General features: G+C 42.7%; 1 protein-coding gene across 1 annotated transcript in view; it reads left to right on the top strand.

Moving 5' to 3' along the window:
• RNF150 (ring finger protein 150) overlaps nucleotides 1-17,794 on the top strand; it is a 269,560-nt gene that overhangs the window by 210,219 nt on the left and 41,547 nt on the right. Inside the window, exon 5 of the mRNA XM_088454729.1 lies at nucleotides 4,801-4,897. Within this exon, the coding sequence (XP_088310855.1) occupies nucleotides 4,801-4,897 (97 nt within the window). The remainder of the gene's footprint in view (nucleotides 1-4,800; nucleotides 4,898-17,794) is intronic.

The following is a 17,794-nucleotide window of genomic DNA, read 5'->3' as shown; positions in this document are numbered from 1 at the left end:
GACGGATAATTCATTCAGCTACTTCCCTTCCAAGGAAGCCCCACATAGTGTGTAAATGGAAAACAGATCTCTCTACAGAGAACATGTAATCAGCAACATGCACATTTACAGTCTGGGTGTGGAGACACTGTACTACACAAGTCCCTTATGCACAGACTAAGAACATGGCTGCCAGATACAGGCTCTGTAGAACAATTGCAGTTTTTGCACTAATACTGAGGACAACAGATCGCTAACAGGTATTCAAAGCCCGTGCTATGGTTGTGTCTTTGCTTGCTAAAATGGTGGGGCTGATGTTCACATTGTTTTTCTGCACATTTGCAGTAAAACAAAAAAGAAAAGAATCATGTATAAAAACAACTGATGCAGAATTTAAAAACAGAAAAGTTTTATTACCCCTAGGTGCACACAATTGCAGCCGCGACCGTGCCTTTTACCGCAGCGCGCTGCGACTTTATGCTTATGCCATTGCTGATGGTTTTTGTACAGAGATGCCCACTGGCTGCTGTACGTATTAAGATGTAGCACCAGTCAGACCCATTCTTCCTACTCTCCCAGAATGGCTGAAAATTGGGTGGTGCTCCAGTCCACCTGTAAAAGTGGGCAAGTCTCCCACACACCCCTTGAACCCACGGCCCCCGTCCACCCGCTCGCACTCCCCACCCCCCGCAGCTGCCAACTTACAGAGCACAAGTGGGTGTTCTGGGGGGGGGGGTGTCAATGACCCAGTTTACACTGAATTACTTAATCGTAGCCTCGCCCCTGGTATACAATGCTGGTTTTCTCGCCAATGTATAGCTGGGCCGCAACAACATGATTGAGTACCAAAATGCTCCCTGCACCGCCAGCTTTGCCGCCCGCAATTCACCTCCCAAGTTCTGCTGTTTGCATCCAATCATGCTGATATAATCCTACTTACTTTAGAAATACCACTGAGACAATCGTTGGGGGTTAATATACCTGTAGAAACAAAAAGCTATCTGTGAGACTGATAGCGCTCCCACTTGGCAGATGTATAGTGTGTTTTACCACACAATGAATATCACCTTAGAATGACACAATGGGGTGTCCCAATAAAAGGTGTATTTATTAAATTGACATCAATAACAAAATGAAATAAAATAGAATAAAAACAGGTACAAATACATATGATGTGCAAAAATAGCAATAGTGATCCTCCTGGTGGGTTACCGTTTTGGGTGGGTGGTGTGAGAACACGATGGATGAAGTCCTGATAAATTGGGCTGGTATTTCTCCACACCACCAAGCATTCAGCCAAAAACTCCAAAGCCTTTCCCAGGGGGTACACCAACAATATCAGCACAGCAGGCACTGTAGTAGTTTCTATGGTTACAGGTTATGGTGTATAACCTTTTTTCTATGAGGAAGTAAGCTGCATATCATTGGTTTACTGCGCAATTTTTTCCCCCCATATAATATCCTAATGGTTAATATACCTGTACCAAGTAATGTCACATTAATGGACAGCTTGTTAGGGAAGTGGATTAAAATAATGCTCAGTAGTTTCTTATCTTGGAAGCCCACAGCCCTCTACTGTACCCTGTTCCACAATCAAACTAAAGCATTACTTCAGCAGCACTGTGTTACAGACTGGCTTCTGACTTAGATTTGTTTTTATTATATTAATTTGACAACCTTTTATTGTTGTTTGGTGTGAGCCATAGTTTCTCTGTCCATAGGCTGTGATCCTATAGATCAGATACTGCCTGTCCTGTTCTCTGCTTTATACTTGCATAAGGGACTCTAAGAACTGACTCACCCTCTCAGTTTGATCATTAGATTGGTGATGATAGCCGGAAGACAAATTCAATTTGTTACCCAGCAGGGAACAGAAGGACATCCAAAATTGAGCAACGAACTGAGATTCACTATCAGAAGCGATATGTGCCTTTGCAGATGCCTGCCAGTTATTTATTACAGGATTAATTTGCATAAGTGGAAGTTCCGGAGTATCTGCTAATATTAAACTGCATAAATATAATTCACTACTGCTTTCTAGGTATTGATGCCATAATATTTCTGACATTTTCAGTTAATATACCAGTGATATTAACAAGTGATTTCAGCATATACAATGTTTCTATTTCTATGTGAATAATTATATATTGCAAAAAAATTATGTTCAATTATAACTAGAAGCCTCCTTGCACTCAGTGACACAATGTAGCAAAACTAAGAGAAAAAGAAGACTCTTGGGCGAGGTACTCTTTTAGTGGAATGTATATCTAAAATATAACTTTTATTATAACATAATTAAAAAAACTATATCAATCTTCAAGATGTATAAAAAAAACTATCTAATCCCGCGGTACCAGCTATAGTTTAGGCACAAGTTTGTTGTCAAGGAACTGTCCTTCAATCTTCTCGTGAATTTGAACTGTTTTACAGGCCAAAAAAAATGTAGATAGATAGATAATCTCGAGAACCACTGGATGGATTTTGATGCCGTTTTCTCTATTCTATAGAGGATTTGTCGAGGAAGGTTTAGGTGTATGAAAGAATAATAATAATATTACAAAAGGAAACCAAGCAGTGACGATTTTAGTGAAGCGAGTCAATGAAAAAACACCCGTCTGAGTGCTTTCTTGGCTTACAATTCCCGGTAGGAGTCTGCTTTGGCATAACAATAAATAAAGCATTGACACCCCTTGTTTTAAATAATCCTTTTCCATAAAAGTACATTTCGTTGCTATACTTCAGTGTGAAATTTGGTGTACTTCTCTGCTTAATTTGCACTCATTCTATCTGCCGGTGAAAATCTTAGCACATATGCAGATGCTGCCATCTTGGTCATTAATCCTTGTGTTTTCCCATAATGTAGAGTGCAATTGCACTAAAGAAGAATATTGTCATTTAGGGAAAGTGATATAAAATAGTGGCTGCTCATATCATTATAATGGTGTTTCAAATGTGCATGAAAAGGGGGAGGTTTAATCTAGACTTTATTTACCTTCTGATTGCGCTAAAGCAAACATTGTACCTCTGCATTCTTAAGTGTTCCTAATATTGTAACCGCTTTATTTCCTGTTTCTGATGGAACGCTACAGCTATCACATTCTAGCAGCATGAGTTGAGCCTTCTATACCATTACCATTCTGCATGGTTTACCCATTTCCCTTAAGGCCCCTAGACACCCAACAATATTGTGAGCGATTTGGCCAATTCCGGCGCATCGGATCGACAAATCGTTCATAACGTCCCGTGTGATCACGATGCGTGCTCCCGCCGGTCGTTGGCTGTATCTTCAGATCTTTCCTACATGCAGGAAGATCTTTTAATCTCGTTAACGATTCGTGGCATATCTTGCAGTGTGTACACACTACCAAACGATGTGGACATCACTTGACATGCATTTCCCTAATGACACAGATGCATGCACAGATCAGTGAGATCCGTGCATGCATCTGTATTAAAAAAAAATGCTTGTCAAGTTAAAACAAAATTTAAATACGGGGGGTCCCTCCTAAAAGCAATCCAGCCCATGGCTTTTCAGAGCCAGTCCTGGTTGTGAAAATACAGAGGACAAAAGATGTAGGGGTCCCCTGTATTTAACACAACCAACACTGTGCTCAGCGAGCCGGTCCTGGTTTTGGAAATACAGGAAACAAGATGAGTAGGAGTCCCCTGTATTTTCTATAACCAGCGGGTGTGCAACAGCCAGGGGAACCCTTTCCCCAGGGATCCCTGGGGTCTGAAGGTTACCTAGTGATTCTCACCATTGAAGCCAACGGTGGGAACTGTTTATTGGCTGAGAGAGGCGGAGGCTCACCTCTCTTAGCCATTGAACGCTCAGCACCGGGATTTCTATAGAGAAATGCTGCGGCTGAGCTGACATTCGGGAATTGCCGTCCTTAGAGGACGGTTCTTATGTCAGTGGGTCAGGACTTTTCGTTTTTTTATTTTAAGAAGACGGATACGTACTTGGGCAAGAGGACCTGTCCAGTGATTGAGGCGAGTATGTGTGTAATAAACTTATACTTTCACAGTGTGTGTGTGTTGTCTTTATTTTAACATTTCTTTTGCAGCTGATCTTCAGGTACCAGCAGGCCTTTAATGCCCCTGTCTGTGGCATTACACCTTCGTTAGAAAGAGTCCCATGCTGGTTATGGAAAATACAGGGGTCTACTACTCATTTTGTCCCCTGTATTTCCAAAACATGGACCGACTCTTTGAGAGAGTCGTCAGGGGTTTTGTACAGCAAACGATATATCGTTAACGATCTGACGATTTGGAAATCGTTAACGCCGAACAATATATCGTTTGATCATTAGTAAAATTGCACAGTGTGTATGCACTATATCGTTATCCCAGGAGTTCAAGGGAAATCGTTAACGATGTCGGATCGTTTGCAAATCGTTTAATGTGTACCCAGCCCTAGGATCAATCAGGCAATAGAGAGCTGGCACAGAAGTGTTAAATTTTAATACATTTTATGCTATGTTATTGAAAGTAAAATATAAAAGTTCTCTCTTGCATGCCACTTACCAACGTACTGTCTGTAGTCCACAATAAATTCTGGGTTCCTGCAAACCCCCCCTCCCCAGAACTGTGTAGGTATTGGTTCAGTGTGTAAGTTGTAAGTGCACATTAAACCTTCTACCAAAGATAGTAAATAATTTCTGTGATTACATTTCTACAAGCTTATTTAGGACAGTAACAATACAGACAACACCAAACAATGTATATTTGTTAGCAGTACTGTATTTGCTGGTCTGTAACATCATTTATGTCTATTCTACAATAAATCCATATGTTGTTGTTATCCTGTTCTTACTGCAGGCATCTCTTCCACAAGTCTTGTGTGGACCCTTGGTTATTAGATCACCGCACATGCCCTATGTGTAAAATGAACATTCTCAAAGCTCTGGGCATACCGGTAAGTCTATAGGACAGTAATAATCACATTTTATTTCTGCCTGTGAGTGGAGCTTTAATTCTCCTTTCTAAAAGCTGTAAGCCTATAACTGGATAATTGAGACTTACTATTGCTATAGTTGCGTGTTAAAGTGAATATGTCATCTATATTCAGAACCAGATAATTAGCAATGTGCCTTCACTTTGCCTCCTCTTATTTGTAACCTGTGTTTCCTTGGACCAGTACACTCCAAGGATTTTAATAACTGTGTACGTAGCCCATGTAATATTGCAAAAATTGTGTCATCTAAATGAGCCATTTGTGGCAAGTTGGACAGATTTGCTTTAGACTTGTGTCTTCACATTTGTGTAAATATTAAAATTGTATATTGTGTTATTGTCCTATAGGTATTTTTTGATTTTGTTGTGGGCTGAACCAACATTTGTGAGAATGCAGACTGTAATAAGGGCCGAAACTAGGATATCTGTCAAGGCAGTAATTCTACGCCCCCTCCCTTCCCTTACCTGGATTTTGTCCTTGCTCCTCCATAAGGCGGTGCACTAGTCAGATGTCCCTGGTATAGTGACTTACATTATTCTACACACCATAATGCCTATTACACATTATGCCACTATTACCAAAGTGCCACTTACATATTTGCCCGACACCATTTTATGCCCCACAGTAAGTCTTCTAATTACATTTAAATTACCTGCACGTTGTCAGGGGTTATATGCTCATTACCAGGGGTTTCATGCTCGATGCCAGGGGTTTCATGCTAGTTGCCAGGGGTTTCATGCTCGTTGCCAGGGGTCTCATGCTCTGGGTTACATGCTTGTTGCCAGAGGTTTCATGCTCATTGTCAGGTGTTTCATGCTCATTTCCAGGGGTCTCATGCTCGTTGCCAGGAGTTTTATGCTTGTTTTCATGTGTTTCATGCTTGTTTTCATGTGTTTCATGCTCGTTGCCAGGGGTTTCATGCTCCTTGTCAGGGGTTTTACGCTTGTTGCCAGGGGTTTCACGGGAGAAGATGCAACTTTCTGCACGTTGTCAGGGGTTTTATGCTCATTACCAGGGGTTTCATGCTCGATGCCAGGGGTTTCATGCTAGTTGCCAGGGGTTTCATGCTAGTTGCCAGGGGTTTCATGCTCGTTGCCAGGGGTCTCATGCTCTGGGTTTCATGCTTGTTGTCAGGGGTTTCGTGCTCGTTGCCAGGGGTTCCATGATCGTTGCCAGGAGTTCCATGCTCTTTGCCAGGAGTTTTATGCTTGTTTTCATGTTTCATGCTCGTTGCAAGGGGTTTCATGCTCCTTGTCAGGGCTTTCACGCTAGTTGCCAGGGGTTTTACGCTTGTTGCCAGGGGTTTCACGGGAGAAGATGCAACTTTCTGCATCTTCTCCCAGAAGCGCCAGCGTTCCCGGGACACTTCCAGGAATGCTATGCGCTGGCAGAACAGACACTAGCGGTCCAGTAGGACCTCTAGCATCTGTCTCCTCCTTGGCGGTGGCCATTTTTGGAGGGCCGTTTTCAGTATATTCCATGCGGGCGGCTAGTCCGCCTGGAATCTGCATCAGCCGTCCGCATGGAATCTGCAGCCCACAAGCCACAACGGGGGCTGAGTCAGCCCTTCAGCACCCCCTCAAATCCAGCGCCCGGTGCATGTGCACCTCTAGCCCCCCTAGTTGCGGCCCTGCTGTAATCTTGCCTCAATGATGTCACTGCTTTCAGCTAAAGTGATACACAGAATTCATATGAATATAGGCTCAGCACACAACTACTACTGGGATTGTGTGGAGTTAACTGGGACCATGAGAAGGATTTTACCCTCATCCCCCTTCCCCACAGAAAAACAGTTTCCAATGTTTAAACTTATAGAACGTGCTCCCACCCACCAGCCCCAAATTTTCTTCCTTTTGGATAATCAATTAATTATCTTTCTATTTTGATGTCCTTTTAATGCTGTGTTAATATAGGGCTGTACAAATAGCCTTAGCCTGAAACAGGAACTGACACATTTATTTCTTGGAGTGCTATATTTATAAAATGACTTATGTGGCCCTTTGTTATATTTTCTCTCACAGTTAGCCTCCGAGCAATTAGGTAAGGCTTCTTTGCTGAGTAAACTTATTCTAAGAAACATTAAAACTAATTAAAAAAATATCTTGAAATAAACTTATTTTGCATTATTTTAGATATAAATTTTACTCACTTTACTAATGCAAACAATGTGCCCAAAATTATTTTAGATATAAATTTTACTTACGTTACTAATGCAAACAATGTGCCCCAAATTCATAATATACCACAAAATAGTGCCCACAATTAATAATATGCCTGACTGCAGTGCTCTAATTCATAAAATGCCACACATCTGTGCACCAAATTTATATGCTACTGAGCAATGTGCCAATTCATATTCCACACAGCAGTGCCCCAATTCATATGCCACAGGGCAGTGCCCCAATTCATAATATGGCATACATCTTTGCCCCTAAATTCATATGCCACATAGTAGTGCCCCAATTGAAAATATGTCAAGAAGTTGTGCCCCCAGTTAATAATGTACCAAACATCTGGCTCCAAATACATAGTATACAATAAAGCAGTGCCCCCAATTCATTATATATCGCACATCTGTGCACCAAATTCATATGCCACTCAGTAGTGTCCCAATTCATATGCAACAGAACAGTGCCCCACAATTCATGACACAGAGTAGCGCCTCTAGTTCTTAATGCCTCTAATTCCAAATATAGTACACAGCAGCATCCCCAATGTACATGTGTGTACTTCAGACCAGGTTGCTATGTGATGCAGAGTGCAGACAGAGGCTGTGGAGGCTGTTACCAGAGAGAATCATGCTGAAATGGCCGCAGATGGTGAGACTCAGAAATCAGTGCTGGAAGAAGCCCAACCCCTCATTCTCACCCCAGAGTACAGAAGTTGGTGCAGTGCAAACCTCCTTTCACAAATGGCTCTTGTCTGACCTAGGCTCCAATTGCTGTGTAGAACGCTTTCTACAGTTTCACACAGCAGGTGCCCTGCTAAGACACAGGAGCCACATTGCAGCAAGAGGCAGGTCACACTTCACCCATGGGAAGTAATTTGGACACCCCTGACCTGAAAGTAAATGTGCCTAACTGCTGCTTGTATTAGGGAGTCCTTTCTATTAGTGTCAATATATTCATAACTTCTTAAATGGTCCAGCTGGCTCATGACTCTTTTTTTGTTGGTTTGTACACGTTTGTTCTAATGAAAAAACTTTGGGTATACAACAGGACTTTAGATTGTTTTCCACCTAACATTCAAATGGATGCAGTATCAAAGGCAGCTTGTATCATTTCTGGATATACATAAAAAAGATCCCAGCAACAGGCATGTATTCATCCTTATAAAAGTAACAGCTGTGTGATACATACTGACTTATTGTACGGCAGTTCTACAATTTCAATATTTGCTGACCGGAGGCCGCCATGATGATCACTCTCTAACTGGTTGGACTGTGGGGGTTGGGTATGAAATACCGGCAGTCAGGATGCCTTCTGTCAAACTGCAGACAGCGGCATCCTGATGCTCGGTATCACAACAGGGATCGGGTAAGTATACTAACCCTCCCCCTTCTCCCTCTAACCCTCCCTTCTTGGTGCCTAAACCTAACCCACCCCATCCCGCACCGTAACCCTCCCTTCTTGGTACCTAAACCTAACCCACCCCATCCCGCACCGTAACCCTAACCCTCCCCGTTAGTGCCTAAAGCTAACCCTCCCCTCTTGGTGCCTAAACATAACCGTCCCCCCTTAGTGCCTAACCCTAACCCCCCTCCAGTGGTACCTAACCCCCCCCAAAGCCTAACCCCCCGTGGTGCCTAAACCTAACACCCCTCCCCCTGCGGCTAACAGCTAAGACGCCCTAGCTTACCTTTGATCGGGACGCTGTCTGTCGGGATTCCGGCGTCATTACATAGGCTGGCATCAGGATTTAGCCGACTATTTTTAGTCCCGGGTCGGGATTCTGACGCTGGGATTTAAACAGACGGCTTCCCGACTATCTGTATTATAACTACATCCCGGACTGTGGTGTATAGCACAAAGGGAATGCAGTCGGAATTCCCCACTCTGGCTTATTCAGAATAAAACTTTGTTAACATACAAATGGGATAAACCACATTATGCAATAAGAGGGCCGTAAATAGGGGTGTGCGAGGGCTGCCACCACACCCAGTACAGAGCTCTGTGTGTGACACTGCTGCTCACCCACAGCCCCTGCAACTGGCTAGCAGGGTGCCTGGAAAGGTACCCTGCAGCCAGAATCTCTGCAGCAGTGCCACCTGAAGCGCCCTTAGAATGCTTCAGACACACACACCGCTGCCATTACAGCCCCCAGGAACATCCTGAGGATGCTCCGGGCATTGCTGTAAGTCCCAGTGATTGTGGACATCACAAGGAGGGAGCATGGCCTGCACCGGGCGCTGGGACAACTAGACACAGCACTGTGCTAGACCAACAGAAACCCTGCATCTTTTGCCGCTCCTGCTTCTTATGTTAATGCCGCTACCAATTTCTTTAAAACTGAGATGCTCACTTCCAGCGCCGTGCACCTGTGGAAACACATCTCGGTGCATCCTTAGACGCACCATAGGATGCACAATCGAAACTGACACCAACCCTATGACAAGTGTAATCTCCATCTGTACATGGACTTCTGTGTGAGCGGCTTTGTGTCTTTTGATACAGCCACTGTCAGCGACATGCACACTTCTGCCTAACCAACCCCTTGTTACCCTCCAGGTACGACCATTAAAATCCATACTCCCTGCGCCCAGATTTGTAATAATCGGTATACATGTGCAGTGCCACTCAGACACACGCGCAGTACTTATAAAATCAGGCAACTACGTACACAGTGGCGTTGCGTGCAGTTAGCGTGCGGCTCAGAATGTGCTGTTCTGGGGCAATAGATCATTGATTTGGGAAATGAGACAAACTTTCACAAAAATGTGGCCACCAACAGTAGGGGCTATATGTTATAGATCGCAAGCCGGCGCCACTGCGGGAATACATGCAAGTTTTTTAAAGCATCAAGCATGTCAAAGGCTAAACCAGCTTGATTTAGTCTTTAACATGCTTGCTGCTTTAAAAATACGTTCATACTAGCATGTATTCCAGTAGTGGCTCTGGCTCGCAGTCTATAACATTTAGCCCTAGGGGTGGCCATTGTTTTCTGGTAAACAGTTGTCCTGTAGTAGTACAGCTCTCCCTTGTCTAATAATAATGTAAACAAATACATTTTTATCATATTTGGTAATATATCCACTGTAATCTTTAGATTGTAAGCTTGCGAGCAGGGCCCTCTTACCTTTATGTCTGTCTGTTACTACCCAGTTTGGTTCTATTAATGTTATTTCCATTTGTAAAGCACAGAATATGCTGCACTATATAAGAAACTGTTAATAATAATAATAATATGTTCAATCCTACTGTCGATAGATTAATGAATCCTGCACTTCATTTATGATTTTAGCATACTGTCGCCACCTCAGTTTCTAAGTGTTTGGCATCCGGTTGCTGGATTCTACCTCTCACCTGTCTGATTCCATAAACATTTTCACATGACATTACAGTGAGCTGCATAGAGGAGAAATTACAGGCCATTCAGTGCATAGCTCCGATATAACAAAACAGAGATTTATCTTCTGTAAGAGTGCTTTTTTACCCCAGGACATTAGCATGTGATTCATCACTAGGGCTCTGTGCATGTCAATAATGCTTTCATAACTAACATTATGTGAGAGGTTGATCCACTACAAGTGCCAAGCCAATGAAGCTTGAAAAGTTATATGTAATGTGTATACAGTATATAGTTATATATGCTGTACACACACACATTCCTCCTACGTTGATGATAATATGAAACACATTATACATGTAGGAGGTAACACATTTAAAAATTAGAGCTTGCTATTTATTCCAATAAAATAAATCAAAGTGTACATATAGTTAATTCTATACCTCATTGAAATATTTTGATTCAAATATTACTTTAAAGCATAAATCCAACTGAAGCATGTTTTTGTGTGTGTGCAGATTGTTACTATTACTGTGACACAATGTTTGCATTATTATTATTATCCCTTATTTATATGGCACCACAAGGGTTCTGCAGCACCTTACAAAGTACATAAACAAATGAGCACACAAGAAAAACAGTTATTAACAGTACAAACAATGCAGGACAAAGACATGGTATATAAACATTGCTGCATAACACTTAAATAAGAAGCAGGGTGTCAGCAACCAACTGTTAGGTGTCATTGTGGGGAGTTAGCAGTAAATTATAGTATAAGTAAGGCAAGGAGTGTAGAGGGAAGAGGGCCCTGCTCGTGAGAGCTTACATTTTAAAGGAGAGGGGCGGCCAAACAGGGGTGACACAGATGAAGTAGATAGTGAGGAAAGAGCATGGAGCAGTGAGTTAGGATGAGCACTGGAAAGCTTTGTGGAAGAAATGGGTCTTGAGAGCCCATATGAAGATTAGGAGCCAGGTAACAAAGTTGGACCTAGGGCCAGGGGGACAATAAATGACAGCTACTCGAAGCTTGAACAGGTTGCAAGAGGCGAATAGTATGAGCCTTGAATTTAAAGAACGAAAGGGAGGGTTCAGAAGGTAACAGTTGGTAGGAGTGACCAGAGGATAAAAGGACCCTAACATCACAACCATGGCAACCCCCAGGCCAAGGTGTGTGAGAGAATGGGAGGCACCCAAAGGAGATAACTGCAGGAAAAGTGGTGTCAGATGGGTAAATTCACGATTCGGTGATAGCTAGGAGATTCAGGATGTTGGAGATGAAGCTGTCATGGATGGGGAACAGTTTATTATAGACCTGGCTTTCCAGAAGGCACAGGAGAGAGCGAAAGAGTTAAGATGAGAATGAGATTACTAGGGTTGCTGTAGCGTGGAGGTTAATTTGATTTGGAGCAGGGCAGTGAGGAGAATGCAAATATGTGGCGGGCTTCTGAATGAGGAAGGATGACAGTAGGTGGTGGGCAAGGTGGAGGTTTAGGGCCTTATGTATCAATGAGTTTTATCATTCACAATGGGCGGGATGCATGACGCTTCACATTCGGGATACGATGCATCTCGCCACTCATAGCATGCATGCCAGCTTTAGTTACGCCGGTGTGCATGAACAAAATCACAAAGGATTGCTCTCTCGGTAAGAGCTGTCTTTTTTTGCGAATGAAGGACTTTCGGGTCTATGACCCAGAAGTCCCTCTGCTGTCATTCTGTGCATGCGTGGAAGGACACAAGCGCCACGGTGGTGCTGGGAGCGATCCCTCTCACAGCACTCTCCGAATAGAAGCCCATAGACTTCTATAGGGCAACACCACCTTTAGATGGTGTTACCCACTGCATCCAAGTCCCAGAGTGCATCACATTCCGGGGCTTGCTGCATATGATAAATGCGGTCAAACTCACATTTTGGGGCTTTCACCGCATTTCTCCCGTTGCTACACCCACCCAATGAGTGATGAAACTCGTTGCGTATGATAAATGGTGCTCCAACCAATCAGTTCCCAACAGGTCATTTTTCAAACAGATAACCATTGGGAGCTGATTAGCTGGAGCACCATTATCATACGCAGCGCATTTTATCACTCATGAGTGATAAAACTCACTGATAAATGAGGCCCTCAGTGTGGTGTGGGTGGAGGAGTGGAGAGGTGGCTTGGAGAGAAGGGAAGGGACAGGGCCTAGTGGTGGTGTAGCAGGACCACAGTGGAAGAAAAGTGAATGATACTGGAATAATGGGAGATGTGGTGGAGAGTGCTAGATGGGATGAAGGGAGACAGAGGAGAGGAAAGAGGAGGAGCATAAGGTGGAGGAGACTATGGAGGAAGGAAAGAAGTGGGAACTGGTGGTAGAAGAGAGAAGTATGTAGCTGTTGAGTGAGGGGGGAGTAGAATATAAGAGAGACTTGGTGTAGATGAGGCAATTGAGGGAGGAAAAACAGCAGTAGTAGTGACGAGTGTGAGGTACAGGAACAGTACCTAACATGCCTAAAATGCAGGTAAAAGGAAGAACAGTGCTGGTAGATGTAAAGGCACACCTACAATAGTATTTTATAGAAAAGTATGGGTATGGCTGCGTTACCTTATTTTCCTTCAAAGTGGGGTCCCCCCCTCCTGTAATATAACAGAACAAGATATATATATGAAAGGCGCTGGTAAGGTGATGAAGAAATGAAGGGGATTTTATCAAATTATAACGTTTATCTAATTTTTATTAGTGTATGCTTAATACTGTAACAAATCAAAATTCATAAAACACACAAATGTAGCACATAAAAAGTTTGCATTGCAAGCAGAAAAAATATATATAAAAGAACAATATATATCAATATAATATATGCTATTTCAGCAAAGATCTATCAGTAAAGGCATATAATTCATACAGAATAGCTACAAAAATTTAGCCATGTTAAGACACATAATTATCCATAAATACTTGCATCAGAAAAAGTAGATTAAAAGGTAAAAACATAATTCTCTAGGAAATACAGTTGTATCCTCCGTCTAGAGTCAGAGGACATTTCATTCCAATTTGTATCCACTTAAAAGGCAACCTGGGGATCTGATACAATTTTTTTTTTTTAAATCAATCACATTGATACATAGTATTGTATCTAGGGAAAAATCTAATACTTTCCCCTTGGATGCTCAGCAATGGAGACTTTAGTGTCAGAATTACAGTTTACTAACAACAAATGCACTTTCGTAGGCTAAATCGCAATAAGTCGAACTCCAGTGACACGCAAAGATTGAGGTGGAATGTTGTGTGCTGCATAGGATGCGTAGCCTTCCTGTAACCTTTACATCACTTTGGAAAGCTAATTACGGTGAGCAGCGTCCAGTTCTTACAATATGCTTACCAGTAAGCGTTTGTCCATACCTTTCCTCCTGCCGCCTAGTGCGTCTGATTTTAGCTACTCCTCTCCTGGCTATCCTTCCCAGTGGTACGTTGGTTTGGCTAGGGTGATGTTTCATCAGGCTGTCAGCATTTGGTAGAGGATAAGTCATGAGAAGGGGAATTACCAGTGATTTACAAGATACTGCTTCCTGTCCTATTCACGTGCGTGCTCCCGCGACTAACGCGTTTCACCCGTAAGGGCTTCGTCAGAGAATGTGGGAGCATCATCAAAGGCTGGTTAAAATCCCGTTCAAGTCTTAACATTGCGCCGCTATTGGTTAACAGTTAGTGCCTTCCCCAAAGTTTCCTTTGTGACATCACAGAGTTGAGAATTTGTCTTATTTACTACAGGCTCACTTTATTCGTCCTTTGTATAAATGCAGTTAAATAAAACATCCATTAATCCTGATTCAGTTGTATTGATATATTTCTACTTCGTGTGGAGTGATCACATATAATACATGATAACAATCATTTAATTCATAAATCCACTGCCCGGCAGGTCTTTTCTTGCCTTTGGTTCTGCTCATTATAGACATATTACTATTCATCATATGTATATAATTGTATATGCATGAAAAAAATGCTTACTACTACTTCAGACTGCAAACAAGCACCTTTCTAGGCAGCTGTATTTCTGTATCCCCTTAATGTGGTTTTAACTCCTTCATATCTTTAGAAAACTTTTTGGATATTTAACATGAGGTATAAGTCCCCCAATCAATAACATAGTAATAAATAAAAAATTATTAAAATTCCCGACGTAACATTATGTTACTACAAAATTATACAATATAATAATACTACAATATCGTAGGTCTCGTTTATCCTATCGGTTTATATAGTACTAGGGAGGGGGGACAGATCGGGGCGGGGGGCGTAGACTGGATCAGCCTACTATGGAAGGTATAAGGGGATTGCATAGATATAAAATGCATATGTTATATGTATAAGGGGATATTCTATGACGAAATCTTAAGAGGGGAATCTCTATGGAGGAGAGAACTAGAGAAGATTAATATTAGAGGTAAAAAATGTAAAATCATAAGACAGGGTGGAAAGGATATACAGAAAAGAAATATATATATATCGACAGTCCAAAACATATGTGTGCTTGACGAGATGATTTTTAATCACAATGGTGGTTTTAAAAGAGGAGTGATGATATCTTTAGATAAAAAAAAACCAAATCAAAGTCCAAATTCGGACCCAAGGTATGCAAAGTTTTCAGGCGGTATATCCATGTTGCCTCTTCTTAGAAATGGTCCATGTAGTCCCCCCCTCTCCAATGTTTAGGCACTTGTATGCCCATATATTTAAGAAGGAAGGGAATACTGTTGTGTGCCAGAGCAGAGTGGTTAGAGACACTATGAGTAGCCACCTTTTCCTGATGTTTCTAATGTGCTCTGGGCCTAATTCACAGCCGGACGCTATTTGCGGACGGCCGTTCCAAAAAAGGGGCCGGCTATTTAAATTGAGCACTCGCTCTTTGCGGTTTGTTGACACCTCTATGTCTGAGCGAGCGAACGAAAAATGCGCTCGCTATTTTGTAAAGATGCCCCTTTGCCGTTCGCATCATACGTCATCTCCGGTATTTATTAGATTAATCGGGTACATCGAAAGGCATCTGAACTGCTCGCAGTGCTTGTGGTAGGTTTTTGTTACCGCTATCACTGCGAGCAGTTCAGGCTAAAAGACAACCAAGTGACGTGGTCGATGACGCTCCATTACTAATTATGTACTCCCATTAAACGCCCTTTTGACCGTTAGGCACGCCTGCGTTCGGATCTCCACTCCCCCGTTTTCAAGCACCTTCCCCTGTTACCACCCACAAACGGTACATTCTGTCATTCAAATTAGCAGCCCCTCGCTGTTTTGCCTGTGCACGATTTCCGACCGCAATGACTGGTTTGCGCATGCGCATTACGACCTATATGCATGCGCAGTTGTGCGAACATCGCTCAGAGCGTATGAGCGGCCGCTTACGAGCGGCTCTGAATCAGGCCCTCTGTCCATCTGGTACTCAATTTTCTAATAGTGCGGCCCACATATTGGAGACTGCAGGAACACTCCAATAGATAGGCCGCTCCTACTGTGTCACAAGAGATTTCGCTGTTAATTTTGAGCATCTCTTGAGTTTGTAGACGTAAAACTCGTTGTTTGTTTTGTGCTCTTGCAACCTGTGATTTGGCATGTTTTGCATCTTATGCAGTGTCTAAAACCCAGTGTTTCTTTCTTAGGTCGTCCGATGGTTCTTAGCGCACTTGGTACCAGTTTCTTTTTAATATTGTCAGCCCTTGTAAAGATAATTTTTGGTTCTTTTGGCAGAATGCTTCTAAGTTTCTCATCTTTCAATAACAGTGGCCAATGTTTTGAAATAATCTTTTTGATTTGATTAGCGTGGTCACTGTACTGGGTATGGAACATAACTTTCTCTCCTTTCTCTTCCTCTAAAGTTACTGTTTTCTTTCCTAGAAAAGCCTCCCTTATTGGCTTGTTCCACCAAGTTGCTGTCGTATTCTCTTATCTATGAAGCGGTCCTTTAGTTCTTTTGCTTGAGTACAATAGGCCCTCAATTTCTTCGGATTCTTTTAAATTCAATTTTTTTGTGATGGTTACTGGTCGCTGGAATAAAATTGTTTGCATCCACCTTTTTAATATAAGTTTTGGTTCAGATGTTTTTATTTTCTATAAAAACTTCCAGATCCAGAAATTCCACTTTTTCCTCACTGAGGGCCTCATTCAGAGGCGGTCGTAGGATGCAAGCGGTCGCTCAGAAACAGGGCGGCTGCTTGCATCCTGAACGGCCGCCTCCATGTCGGTCGTTAGGCTGTGGGTTAACACCCACAGCTCTAACGACTGCTAAGGGAGATGATTACGATGGTCAAGACCATCGCGACCATCGGGGCTTATGACGAGACCCTAGGGTAGGGTCTCGTCAACCTTAAGCCCCAGGGAGCTTCCTGCTGTGTTTCTGCAGGAAGCTCCCCACTGACATCACCAGTGATGTCAGTGGGGCCGCCCCCAAACGGCTAGCATTCCGGCGGGAACGCCTCCGTTTGGGCAGGCACGCCCCCTGCCCGCCCAGCAAACGGAGCGAGCTGTCAATCAACATCGACAGCTCGCTCCATCTGCTTCGAGCCCGCTAACAACGGATAACCCGTCGTTAGCGGGGGCTCGCGCATGTGCACGACGGAGCCGTCTCCGTCGTGCGCATGCCCTGTGGACCAACATCAAGTCGGTTGCGAGCGCTCAGCACTCGCGACCGACTCTGAATAAGGTCCTGAAATTCCAAGTTAAATAGATTATTGTTTATAAATTCAACAAAGGCATTACATTTTGACATTTCTCCAGAACAGATACACATCACGACATCTATTTATCTGGTCCATAACTGTATATCTTCTCTGAATGGATTGTTGTTCCACAAGCTTCTATTTTCCTAAGCTGCCACAAACAGATGTGCATATCTCGGTGCAAATTTCATTCCCATTGTGGTTCCGCAAATCTGCCTGTAGTGGGTGTCTTCAAACATAAAATAGTTGTGCTGAAGTATGAAAAACATTGAGTCCACAAGAAAGCCCACTTGTTCCTCTTCTAATCCCGATTCCTCCATCAGGATTTCCCTTATCATATCACATCCTGTATTATGATCTATAACCGAGTAAAGGGAAGTGATGTCACAAGTCATGAGGATATAATTATCTTTCCTTTCGAACTCCTTTAAGTTTCTTAATTCTTAATTAATTCTTATTTGCGTGCTGTCCTTGAAGTAACTTTTTTGCTTTTTCATTATTGGCTGAAGAAAATTGTCTGTATATTCTGACTGGTTTGCCGTCACTGATCCAATACTTGCCACTATAGGCCTTCCTGGTGGATTCGATTGGATTTTGTGGACTTTAGGGAGGTGGTAGAAAACAGGTGTAATGGGATTCTTACTCTGCAGATATTTAT

Source organism: Taudactylus pleione, unplaced genomic scaffold (assembly GCF_031769625.1).
Source record: "Taudactylus pleione unplaced genomic scaffold, aTauple2 ptg000628l, whole genome shotgun sequence".
NCBI classification, from domain to species: Eukaryota; Metazoa; Chordata; class Amphibia; order Anura; family Myobatrachidae; genus Taudactylus; species Taudactylus pleione.
Note: the sequence above shows the minus strand (reverse complement) of the source record. Positions and strands in the feature narration are given on the sequence as shown.